This window comes from Glycine soja, chromosome 2, assembly GCF_004193775.1.
Source record: "Glycine soja cultivar W05 chromosome 2, ASM419377v2, whole genome shotgun sequence".
Taxonomy (NCBI): Eukaryota; Viridiplantae; Streptophyta; class Magnoliopsida; order Fabales; family Fabaceae; genus Glycine; species Glycine soja.
The window spans coordinates 13583798-13596802 of record NC_041003.1 but is presented as its reverse complement, the minus strand read 5'-3'; the positions used below and the strand labels follow the sequence as shown (position 1 = coordinate 13596802).

General features: G+C 32.3%; 2 protein-coding genes across 4 annotated transcripts; one reads left to right on the top strand and one right to left on the bottom strand.

Moving 5' to 3' along the window:
• Positions 1-1210: 1210 nt before the first annotated feature.
• Positions 1211-5228, bottom strand: LOC114388519 (protein DJ-1 homolog C-like). 2 transcript variants are annotated; one of them, XM_028349045.1, is made up of 6 exons: positions 5036-5228; positions 3958-4071; positions 3045-3125; positions 2736-2936; positions 2042-2179; positions 1211-1952 (listed from the first exon to the last, which is right to left on the bottom strand). In XM_028349045.1, the coding sequence occupies exons 1-6, from the start codon at positions 5210-5212 to the stop codon at positions 1734-1736; spliced, it is 930 nt and encodes a 309-aa protein (XP_028204846.1). In that variant the 5' UTR covers positions 5213-5228; the 3' UTR covers positions 1211-1733. The 2 variants fall into 2 exon arrangements, with proteins under 2 accessions (XP_028204846.1, XP_028204856.1); XM_028349055.1 differs by having other exon boundaries at positions 3958-4112; positions 5036-5225.
• Positions 5229-6246: 1018 nt separating this feature from the next.
• Positions 6247-11029, top strand: LOC114388506 (methylcrotonoyl-CoA carboxylase beta chain, mitochondrial-like). 2 transcript variants are annotated; one of them, XM_028349025.1, is made up of 9 exons: positions 6247-6629; positions 7186-7620; positions 7801-7891; positions 8006-8247; positions 8527-8691; positions 9575-9649; positions 10065-10196; positions 10443-10499; positions 10617-11029. In XM_028349025.1, exons 1-9 carry the CDS (start codon positions 6354-6356, stop codon positions 10818-10820), a joined length of 1677 nt encoding a protein of 558 aa, XP_028204826.1. In that variant the 5' UTR covers positions 6247-6353; the 3' UTR covers positions 10821-11029. The 2 variants fall into 2 exon arrangements, with proteins under 2 accessions (XP_028204826.1, XP_028204834.1); XM_028349033.1 differs by having other exon boundaries at positions 6498-6629; positions 7193-7620.
• Positions 11030-13005: the final 1976 nt, after the last annotated feature.

The following is a 13005-nucleotide window of genomic DNA, read 5'->3' as shown; positions in this document are numbered from 1 at the left end:
GATTCAAATATGTAATTATTCTAATATATAAATAAACATTATAATAATATATTATATTACATATAAAATATTTTTTCCACTCATAAATAACACAAATACCAAATATTACATGTTAATAGAAGTTTATTTTTTTGGTAGAAAATGAATTTTTTGTTACTTTTAATGTTTGGATAAATTGAAATTTAAGAATTAATAGAGTTTTAGAGAAGTTGATAAGATCAAGTTGAAGCATTAGTTTAAAAAAATCAAAATCTGCTCATATTAAAAAATAAAATAGAATAAATCTATCACCTATCATTGTTGGGGTACTAGTGGTCGAGGCTTTGGTGGTCTTATTAAGGATCTCTTATGTTCCTCTTAGAGATTCAAGGAGGGAGTGAAAAAGTTTAATGCTTCACTTTTTTTTTTTATTAACAATTTTAGTACTTTTAATAAGTAACATAATTAATTGATAACATAATAATCACGTTAGCAGTTTAGTCACTTGTCATATCATTAAAGAGATTGACGATATAATTACATTTAATTTTTTTTCACAAATTGTATTTTCAATCTCATCAACTAATCTAAACGAATGAAGCATTAAAAAAATTTCTAAAAAAATTACAAATAATTACTCTATTAGACTCATTAATGGCATGACAAGTCAATAAACTATCAACATATCAACATGACCGTTACATCATCTGAAATAACAAGAGGGGAAAATGTTAACAAAGAAAAAACATAGATACCAAAAATACTAAAAAACTTGTTTAGGAATTAAGGAATTAAAAGAAAGATATTAAATTCTTTTTATTTTATTTTGATTTGGTTAACAATATTTTAAGATATAATATAAAATTAATAGTACTATGCACAATATAAAAAATAATTTAAACAAGAAAATCTAGTTAAAATAATTCTACAAATAAAAATTATAATAGTTTAAAATTAATTAAAAACAAAATAATAATTATCCCAAAATATATTTTATCAATAAATTAATTTAAAATTTATATAAAAAATATCATATAAACATTCCCAAGATCATGATTATTAGAAATCAATTTTTCCAATAATCATGATTTTCATATATAAAAAAACTTCTCCTGTACTAAACATGCTTAGTGAAAATCTTGGTGAGATGTAAGAACTGAAGGTAATCTTCAGTTAAAGCAAATAAATATTTTTAGGTGTTAACATGTAGATTCGTTGTACTACATCTTGATTGACAAAAGTAAAATAATTATTACCAAAGTAAAGATATGACTAAACCACGTTTCCCTACAAAAATTCAACATGGTTGTTTTTTGCGATACAAGATGATATCTGGCTAATTAAATTATTACAATGCGTTTAGAGCACTTTTCTTACATCCTGAGAGAAGTTTGAATTCTATATTAGAAAGTTCAATCTATCGTTAACTAGAGTCTACAGTGTGTTTAACTATTCCATATAAATGATGAAAGCCATCAAGTTCTCATCTCAGTCAATAGCAATGGCATTCCCAGGTCAACATCCCCTCCAGAAATCAAACTCAGAAGATTGATTGCTACCATCCATGTGTGTGAAATGAATGCCAAAAGGGGACATGAATCGATACCAAGCTAATCAAACATTGGCTCAGGATTCTGACAACATGGCTGTGTACAGGTTGCTCTAAGATTTGCCCACAAAAACTGCAACTTATCCATCTTTCTGAGGTGATTGAGGGCAAAATAATTCTTAGTGATCAATTACCAAAAACAAGGCTACATGCACTCCTTAGGATACTCAAAAACAAGGCCTTCTGCTACACTTCTTGCTCTTCCATTACCAAATAGCTTACTCACAATGGCCAATGCAAAATCCGTTACAGTGGCAAGTACCTCACTAGTGATCAATTTGCCATCAATATCTACTTTAGCACCATTTATTTCTTCGTCTTTAAGCTTGACTAAGACGGAGGGATGAGCTGTGGTCCTCTTGTCCTGTTAGAGCAAGAAATTTCTCATTTCAGAGAGGCTTTCCTTAAGAATTGGAACAGGAAGCAGAAAGATAACAGAAGGGCGTCAAATACCTTTAGTAAGCCCTGTTTTTGTAGAATGGCAAGTGAAGAGTAGACTGCCCCATATATTCTTTTAGCTGAATTTTGTTCTTTAAGAAGCTTCTTCAGAATTCTAGATTTGCTTAGTCTTTGAGCACCAGCAGTTCCCCCCTAAAAGTTCGTGGAAATCTCAGCAACAACAAATAATACGCGGGACAAAAACAAGAATTGTATGATTATCATAAACTATTTATATCGTGTCAATTAGAACTGCAATGAAAAATCCTACAATTTGAAGGAACCCCAAGAGAGATGTTAACAATAGCACAAGATATGATTGGTAAAGTTTAAAAATAGGGATTGATTTGATTTTGAAATTCACTCAAGTTTGGTTGGATTTGAGTGGCCTTTATTTAATTTTAGTTGAGTGCTTATATTGATAATTTTACCTTTATTTGTAAACCCACTTTACCTATTCTTATCAAGGATAAGAAAGTGAGTGTTAAAACAAAATGAATTCCATTCAATTTTAAGGTGTTCCAACCATAAAAAATGATTTACTAGGTAATTCAAATCCTATTTTCTACAATGGGTTATAAACATGAGAATCAATTTCCACATCAAATCAAATTTGAATGATTCAAAACACAACAATTTATACTTGTAAAGTCTGCTATAGCACCATGAAAAAATGCAGCAACTTATTTATTTTGAGAATTTATCTTACTGGAAGAATAATCAGATCATATGGTGACTCTTGAGCATCACCAATTAATATATCAGCAACAATTTTGGTTCCTTGAGAAGCCAAAACTTCAAGAGATTTTTCAACTGAAGCAACTATGACCTTAGCTTTTGCTCGCCTAAGAATATCTACCACAGTCACTACTTCAATCTCTTCAGAGCCATGTACAATTGGTACAAGGACCTGGACATCATATTGTATGAGTTCATGTGTAAAGATCATTGATGCAGAAGGATAGGCAGCTGAAATCTTCCCAAATTATACAAATTTGATGGTAAGTTAGTAACTTACACTAGGGGTGTGGTGGCCTACAGACCATTCAACTTTATTGAACTCCTTCTTAGCTGCATTATCATCATCCGTTCTCATCAACTATTATAAAAAAGAAAGAGTACTTGATCAGATCAGGCACATAACTTAACTGATAAGGCAATATACATCAAAAATCAGAAAGAACAATGAAGATATTGATTTTTATAAATGTAATCAAACTAAAGAATCCAAATTTTAAAACATATATTTCATGCACACTCATCATTCTGCATTTTTTTCCTGCTCTTATCTCTTCCTCTCTGTTAATCTTTTTTTATTATTATTTTAAACTTTTCCACCCCCAGGTAAATGTATTACAGGTTTAGTAAATGTGTTAAAACGGGATTGAACATAACATATGGGTTTTGTTTTTTGATGCATTATAAAAATATAATAGAATTAGTGGTACATTTTGGCTCCACTAAAATAGTTGGAACTTGGAACCAAAAAGAACAAAACATAATAGTATTTTGCGCTCTAGCTGCACGCCAAATACTACCTTGGTTAAAAACTTAAAATTCCCCAGTTCAACTAGATCAGTATCTAATAGCAGTTAAATATTTGACTGTTGAACCTGCTAAAAGTTTGCTACTGGTGTATCATAGGGCTTACAATTTTAACGCATGAATATTTGGCAATACAGAACAACTGAATCCTATTATAATGCTCTCTTCAAGTGATTACTAAATTTGTATTACCCTTTAATTTTAATTTTTGATTGCTATGCATACTAATTCAATATCAGCTACCATTACTTTTCAGCATTGTATCAGCCAGTAAAGAAAGAAAAAGAAAAGAAACCACTGCATACAAGCACATAATTTGATTACATAGAAAAAGGGAAACAATCTATTCCTTTCCGGCAAGAAAGTTACTAATCAAAACAGTTTACCATCAATTCTGCAACCTCCTTGGCAACAGACTCCCCAAATAGCTGCTCAGCCAAGGACAAAGCAAACTGGTAACTAGTTCCAGGCCCCCGGCTGGTTGTGAGTCCTCTGGAAACCTGAAGATTTGATTTAATGGCCCAAAATCTTGGCAAGTTATCTTGCATGACAAACTAGAGCATATTAGCCTTATCCAAATATAAACAAAAAAACAACAAAATATAACTCTAGCCTAAATTACAGTCTGTAACTGCAGTTACAGCAGTAAAATTACTATTTTAAAAAAATACACAGATAGTATAAAGGTTTTTTCAATAATGTACAAAAATATTTACTTTAAAAGTCAGATCTAAGATGATTTCTAATTTGTTAACGGTATAAAAATCTTTACACTATGTATGAAAATTAAATTCTTTTTTAAGCAAATAAACAATACATAATGAATGTCATTTAATCACAAATCATCATATATGATAAGTTCGTTGACTTCTATAATAGAATAATATATGTTTTAAGGTTTTTTAAAGTTTTATGCAATCACAAACCGTTATCTATGGTAAGTTTATCAACTTTTATAATGATAAGTCATATTAACAATGGTTTAGTATTAATTAAGGCGGGATTCAGCATTTTTAAACCACAGAACGTTCGGTTTCCATTTTCATTGCAGGTGTAATCAACCCACTTTAAGTAGAGACTACAAAGTAATCAATTAGTGCATGCCTATTAAACTTTTTATAATAACTTCTTTAGAATCATAACAAAGACGATTTCTGACTAGTTCACAATGTAAAAACTTTTAGATGATAGTGCATGCCAATTAAACTCTTTATATTTCCACAACTAATTGTGTGCTTAGAAACCCGTGGAAAAGCAAGAAATTGCGTTCGGGATGCAGAAACTATAACTATTAACTTCTTAAAATCACATAAAAAAAAACATAGAAAACCACATCTGAAACATGGAACCAAACACGCTGTGCAACAAGAATTTTGATAGGCACCACCCAACAGTTACCCCAACTGCAATACAAAATAATTGTAACAAATATTAATTCTATAAAACCCAAGTTAATCAAAGCACCTTCTTTTTCTTCAAAAGCCCCCATGGCAAAAGGCTGACAGCAGGAGCAGCACAAATAGCACCGTAGAGACTATTTTCCTCAGCTTGTCTGCACGTGATTTTTCGCAGCACATCGCAATCCCGTAGTCTTGCAGAGCCAGGCATTCCTCCCTGTCGCTTAAAGTTAATACTATGCATTTTGTTTATGATGTAGGTGTAAATAATGACATCAACATCTTAAATCAATTGATTTAATTTGTTTAATGACGTTTTGGAAGGACAAGCTCTAAGAGTACAATGTATAGTGAACGAAATCCAATATATTGTGGATATTATATAGCATAGTAAATATATCATGAGATGAATTAGGTTTTTCAATACTATCTCAATGTTGTTAGGAGATAAATGAAAATTATTCACCCGATGACAAGAATCAACTAAAAATGATGTCAATTAGATTTTTGAAGTGTTTCAATCTCGATTCACAATTATATGTGACTGCTCCACACGTGATTGACACATGGATACATTGAAATATATAATGTTTATATGCATGATTTCGTATAATATGATTGTTGAAGATGAATGACACACATACGATAATAATTTTAATTATTCTTATGATTATTTAGACCATGACATGCCAATTAATGAAGTATCTAATTATCCTTGTTCTAATTTAAAAAACATATATAAAACACACTGCCGTTAAAAGAAAATTCATCAACAACTTTTAACAAATTTATTGAAACACATTTAAAAATGTTTTGAGCACGCAAAAAAATACAAATTATGTTTCAAGAATATAAATATTTTAACGTACTTATTATTTTAAAATTAAAATGTAAATGAATTATTTTTTAAACAAAAATATATAAATATAAAATTATAAATATGTGAGATGATATCTGAGATCCAATTTAAGTTGTTAGTTAACTTATTTTGGAATAAAAAGTTGACAAAATTCTTAAAATTGATGTGACAAGCCGAGGCTAAGAAAAGGTAACTTAAAAATTAATGGTAAAGTTTACTTGTCATTGTGGATGTTGTAATAAGATTTATTTATTTATTAAAAACATTATGATAGTATTTTGGTAAAGAATTTAAATTGCTTTTATTACTTAAATTTTCACAAAATTTCATTTAATTGTAAAAAAAATAATTAAAAGCCTTGTTTTTATATAGTCAAAGAGACGTGGCAAGATTATCCGATGGAGACATCAAATGTATTTATTTTGCAGTAACGGAAGAGAGTGGAACTGTATCCCCGTCATCGGATAAACACAATAGCTGTAGATAGAGAAGAGTGCCATTATTGATTCGCAGAAGAAGATAAGCGATGTTTGGGTTAATCGGAAGAAAGGCCTCTTTGTTGGGAGGATCAGGAAGAAGAAGAAGATGGTTGAGCTTCGCAGCAGCAGCAGCAGCAACAACCACTACCAATGGTGGGGCCATGGAGGAGTTGCTTTCACAGCTCCAATCTCATGTCCAGAAGGCTCTTGCTGGTGGAGGACCCGAGGCAGTGAAGAGGAACACGAGTAGGAACAAGTTTCTGCCCCGTGAAAGAATCGATCGCCTCCTTGATCCCGGTTCTTCCTTCCTCGAGCTTTCACAGGTTTTAATTCTTTTTTCCAAACCTACTTAAATTTTTAATCTTTTGTTTATTGCTTGAGAAATACAAAGAATGTCATTTTTTAATAGAGTTCTCAATAAACACTTTTGGAGGAGGGAAATAAATAAGAAGGAAAAATGAATTAACTTCTCACGTAAGCTAAATTAGTTTATGCATAAATTAGAAATCACCTTTTTGTGAAGCTAAACGAAGAGAGTTTCTACGAATTAACTTATACATAACTTATGAGAGAAGTTAATTCACTTTTCCTTCTCATTTTCTTAGTACTTACAGAGAAGTTTATCCAAACATATCTTAATTAGTATATTAAATTATGATTTTTTCGGTTAATTTATTTTTTAAATTTATAATGATATCACTTCAGAGTTTAGATTACTGTTGAACTCTGGTATCAGGAGGTTTACAAAAGCTCACGATCACTTATGTTTGCAAAATTTAATCGGAAATGCAGTTAGTCTTGGAGATAGGTGGGATCGGGAATTATGAGAAATGGGTATGTGGGTTTGACTAGGAAAGCTTCTAACTTTTAGTAATAAAGCTTGCAGGACATTACTTGTATGAAGAACCTTTGCCTTCTGGAGGGGTTGTTACTGGGATAGGTCCTGTGCATGGGAGACTGTGTATGTTTGTGGCGAATGATCCCACTGTTAAGGGAGGTACTTATTATCCCATTACTGTTAAGAAGCACCTCAGGGCACAGGAGATTGCTGCTCAGTGCAAATTGCCCTGCATATATCTTGTCGACAGTGGAGGAGCTTTTCTTCCCAAGCAAGCCGAAGTGTTTCCGGACAGAGAGAACTTTGGCAGAATATTCTACAATCAGGCTGTAATGTCTGCTCAAGGAATTCCTCAAATTGCATTGGTGTTGGGGTCTTGCACTGCTGGTGGCGCTTATATTCCTGCTATGGCTGATGAAAGTGTGATGGTCAAGGGAAATGGTACCATTTTTTTAGCAGGGCCACCTCTTGTTAAGGTTAGCTCTAGCTACTCTTGTGCTCCAAAATGTTTTGTATGATAATCTCTGGCTATTTCTATGTTCTTGAATTTTAAAATATGTTTCTTTTAAATTTCAATATTTTGACATTAACAATGTGTTGATGTATTTTTTATGCATTTATGACCAAAATTAAACCTTAATTAAATGATTTTTTAGGCTGCCACTGGAGAAGAAGTCTCAGCAGAAGATTTGGGAGGTGCGACTGTGCACTGCAAGACATCAGGGGTTTCTGATTATTTTGCTCAAGGTATTTACCGTGGATACTTTCTCTTGCACACATCTGAGTGTATAGAAAATGTGATAACTAATGACATCAACTTAGTTTCTATTTGTAACTTTGTACATGTTTTGTTTCTTGTAGATGAACTCCATGCACTTGCGCTTGGGAGGAATATAATTAAGAATTTGCATATGGCTGGGAAAGATGTCTTGGCAAATGGATTGCAAAATATAAATTATGAATATAAAGAGCCATTGTATGATGTCAATGAACTTCGTTCTATTGCCCCCACTGATCTTAAGCAACAGTTTGATATTCGATCAGTTATTGATCGCATTGTTGATGGAAGTGAATTTGATGAATTCAAGAAATTGTATGGCACTGTGAGGACTTATCCACTTTACTTTTTTATCTGTTTAACCATTATCTTGATATCAATGGGTTGCTATGGAATGACCTTTTTTCTCTCGGCACCTGTACACTTGATGATTTGCCACACACTTATTGGTTGTTGATTTGACAATAAGTATTTGGCGTCCATCATGTATATGCAACAACCAATAAAATTTCTACAACTCATCTATATACCAGTAGCCTGGAAGAAAAGCGCAGTTGCAATTCCCTATCTGTTTATTATAACCTTTTTTGAAATCTTTTTGCAGACACTTGTGACAGGATTTGCTAGAATTTTTGGACAGCCTGTTGGAATTATTGGAAACAATGGGATTTTATTCAATGAATCTGCACTGAAAGGGGCCCATTTCATTGAATTATGCACTCAACGTAACATTCCCTTGGTCTTCCTTCAGAACATCACTGGATTCATGGTATGAATTTAACTTATTTCTTAGTTACTCTGATTACTATGCTTTGTGTCATTATATTCTAACTTCTGAGTAGATTGATTCCTCTTTCCTTCAGAACATCAGTGGATTTGTGGTATGAGTTATCTTATTATATTCATTGTTTATTTATTGAAACACGAAGATTTATCTTAATATGCTCCATGATTGCAAAAATAAATGGATTGTATAATCGATAAGCAATCAGGCATTAAAGTCTGGTGGGTTTGAGAATCGTCAATTGAAATTCAACAGAAATATAACAATGTAGAGTTCAGGAAATACAGGGGGATTGGTGATACTGTAAGACTAAGTAAAGTCAGGAGAGTTTGAGAATCATCAATTGAAATTCAATCGAAATACAATAAGTTTGAGAATGCATATAAGATCTCAAAGCAGTATTGATCCTTCTTGTTTAGGTTGTGAAGGGACCGTCTATTCTCAAACCTGTGGCCATTGATGGTATTGCAATAAGCAAACCATTAGACCAGGTTGAAGACAGACTATTGATCCATCTTGTTACCTTCTTTTAGTGGTGATCCTATTTTTTACTTTAATTATAGTCCTGTTTGGTCTTAAACATTCTTGTTGATGGACATCATGTATTTTTAACTGTGGTACTATTCTTTATCAAATGGTGTATGTCTGTAGGCATCCAGGTTAGTTTCTGGTGTGGATGTCAAATAATTCATGTCTTCCATTTTCTTTTGTCTAATTATATTTTGTTGTCTGGAAATTGTAAAATGCTGAAGGAAAGTATTTACTCTTAGTTTGTTTCTCTTCTTTTCCAAATCAAGAATTGTTAAACCTAAATATTCTTTCTCTAAACAATTGAGTAATGAAACTGTTATACTTGTCTCTTTGGTAGGTTGGCTCAAGATCTGAGGCAAATGGCATAGCAAAGTCTGGTGCAAAAATGGTGATGGCTGTTTCTTGTGCAAAGGTTTGTGGTTCCAGCCATGTACTCGCAAGTTATAACTTATTCTTTACTCTTTAGCTGTGTATAAACTTAACTACAAAGGCAGAGTAAGTTTATCTACTTGTAATTATAAGTGTCTTGGAAGTTGGAATGTGATTCCATTTGGGCAAGTACGTTTTCCTGCATGAAAGAAAGAATTGGAGAAGGTGCGATATTGATTAATACTTATACTGATTTTTTTTTATAAATAAATATTTGGTGGTTTATGTCTTTCATCTTTACGATTGTGGTTGTATTGAGTCAAATTCAAAGACTAGACAATATAGTAGAAAACAACATATGGTTCTAAGTATGCTTATAGAGTAATGGTGATTCTCAAAACATGAGAGATATTTTTCAAGAGCAAATAAGAATTCTTCTTCAAATAAAACACGTGCAGGTACCTAAAGTCACTATAATGGTTGGAGGAAGCTTTGGTGCAGGAAACTATGCAATGTGCGGTCGTGCCTATAGTCCCAATTTCTTGTTCCTTTGGCCTAATGCTAGAATTTCTGTGATGGGTGGTGCTCAGGTAATATACATCTCATCACTCATGAGTTATGATTCTTTACAAGAAAGATAAATTTTTGGCATTGATTGTTCCAGAACATTGCTTTGCATGGTTATTGTTCTGTACTTAATTTGTGAGATACATCAGTACATAGCATGCATGTTTTGCATGTTCTCTCCATTCTAAATCAAACTGGATTTAAAGATTTGATTGGTCATTAGTTTGATATTCATCTGGTTTGTGGGGGGTTTGGAATGTGATCATAAGGCTGCTGGTGTGCTGGCCCAAATAGAGAAAGGCAACAAGAAAAGGCAAGGAATTCAGGTAAACTATATTTGGAGGAAGGTTTTTTGTTTTTTTTTTTTTCACTTGTTGATAACATATTTGTGGTTTTCTCATCTGTTTTTGCTTGTCTCAATGTGCATTATACTTGTAATATAGTGGAGCAAGGAAGAAGAGGATAAGTTTAAAGGGAAAGTAGTGGAGGCTTATGAGAGAGAAGCAAGTCCTTATTACTCAACAGCTAGGCTTTGGGATGATGGAATCATTGATCCAGCGGATACAAGAAAAGTCATTGGTCTATCCATCTCTGCCTCCTTGAACCGTGACATTCAAAACACAAAATATGGTGTATTTAGAATGTAAATTTCAAAATTTATTCTGCCCTAAAATATGTGGTTATCATTCAGCAATGGTGTTCTCAAGATGGTCTCAACATCCTCCACTTCAAAAATTTTCTCAAGGAGCATGTAGTTCCAACACAAACCCTCTTTATCCATCAGAACTCCCACTTCCAAATCCTTCAAGCCATTTACAAGTGGTGTTCAAATCAATGTATGACCCGTGTGCCTTAACCATGGTTCTCCCCAAACATTAACATTCTCCCCATTTTCTAGCTTCCACCTCACACCTTCCTTAAACATCATTTTGGAAAACAATATGCTTCGCCACTAAGAATATGATGGTTATTACCTAAGCCAACACCCATAAAATCCCTTTTAGGGAAGTATTTGGCTTTGAATACTCTTGTTGACAAAGCATTGGGTTTTGATATAAATCTCCACCCTTGTTTTCCTATCATGGTCAAGTTGAAAGCATAGATATTTCGGAAGCCTAAGCTCCCCCAAGCTCCATTGAGACACATAATTTTTTTCCCAAGCTAGCCAATTCATTCATTTTGATTCCCTATTACTTGACCCCCCACCAATATGAGTTATTTTGGACAAGTGACCTCAATAACTTAAGGGGGGGAGGGGTGAATTAAGTTAAAAAATTTCTCGTTTAATTGACTTCTAAATCTCTTTTTAAATCTATATGTTAAGAATATTAAAAATAAAGATAAAAATTATATCAATAGAATACTTCAAGTGTACAAGATAAATAAAATATGCAAGATAAAGTAATCAAGATAGGGAAGAGAGAAATACAAACTCAGTTTATCCTAGTTCGGCCACTTCCTGGGCCTACGTCCAGTTCTCAAGCAATCCACTTGAGATTTTCACTAATTTTGTAAAAATACTTTTTACAACTTTTGAACATTTGAGAGATCCCTTTCCCTTGTGTTCAGGAAACTCATAATTCAAGAGACAAACAATCTCTTGATCTCAATAAGTTTTTAAATAAAGTACAAATGTTTTCTCTCTTTTAGAGAAAAAGATACAAGATGAAGTTCTTAGAAGAATCCTTAATTGATTTGCAAGTGTTTGATCAATGATTTATTTTTTAGAGATAAGACAATAAGGTTCTGAAAAACTCTTTTAAAAACTTTCGTAGATAAGTCACATATTTATAGGCCCTTGGTGATTTTTCAAAAACTTATGAAGGGATGTGACTTTTCAGAATAATTTTTAAAATTTTCTCACTGGTAATCGATTACAACTCTTTGGTAATCGATCACACACTTATGTAATGAGGAGTCATGACTTTTCAATTTGAATTTTTGTAGTTCCGTTACTAGTAATTGATTACAGACAAGTGGTAATTGATTACAACTTTCAAATTTCAAATTTTAAACTTTCTAAAAAAGCTTTTTAAAATAATTTTTCTTCTGGTAATCAATTACAATGCCTGATAATCGATTACCAGTGGAAAAATGTCTTTTTCAGAAAATGTTAAAAATATTTAAAAACCTTTTTATAATCAATTTAAAAATTATGTTGTGATGTCAAACCTTTGCAATCACTAAGAGACTCTTCTAACAAAGATAGACTAAGATTTAACTTTCTTCTTGATCTTTGTTTTCTTAGTCTTGATTTGGACTTGAAATAAAACTTGTGTTGCTTTTGTCTTGACATCATCAAAACCTTCATACACATACATTCACATTCTCCCCCTTTTTGATAATGACAACCAATTGAAATCATTTACTGAAAAATATTTCTTTTGCGAGACGATCACTCCCCCTTAATTTTGCAATCATTGCTTAGCAGAAAATATTTTCAAAAAGGATTGCAAAAAAAAAATATATACCCTCTACTTGTACCTTACATGATTCTCTCCCTCTTTGGCAACATAAAAAAGACGAAAGCACCAAAATAGAAACAATCATTCATAATAACCAATCAATCACAGAGGAATCAACCAAGTGCTAAACATACCAAACAGAGAAAGTCCAAAATAATATTTATAAATGACCAAAGCATTCATAAAAGAAGCAACCAAGTTTGAAACATATCAAGTCTTAAACATTAGTATGAATGACCAAAGCATTCAAAGAAAAACAACCAAAGAAGAAATAAACAGCAAGTCCAAAACAGAAATATAAAGAACCAAATCCAAAATAAACCCAATGCAGAAAGTTTGGAATATCAAGGAAATTAAAGACAGATAA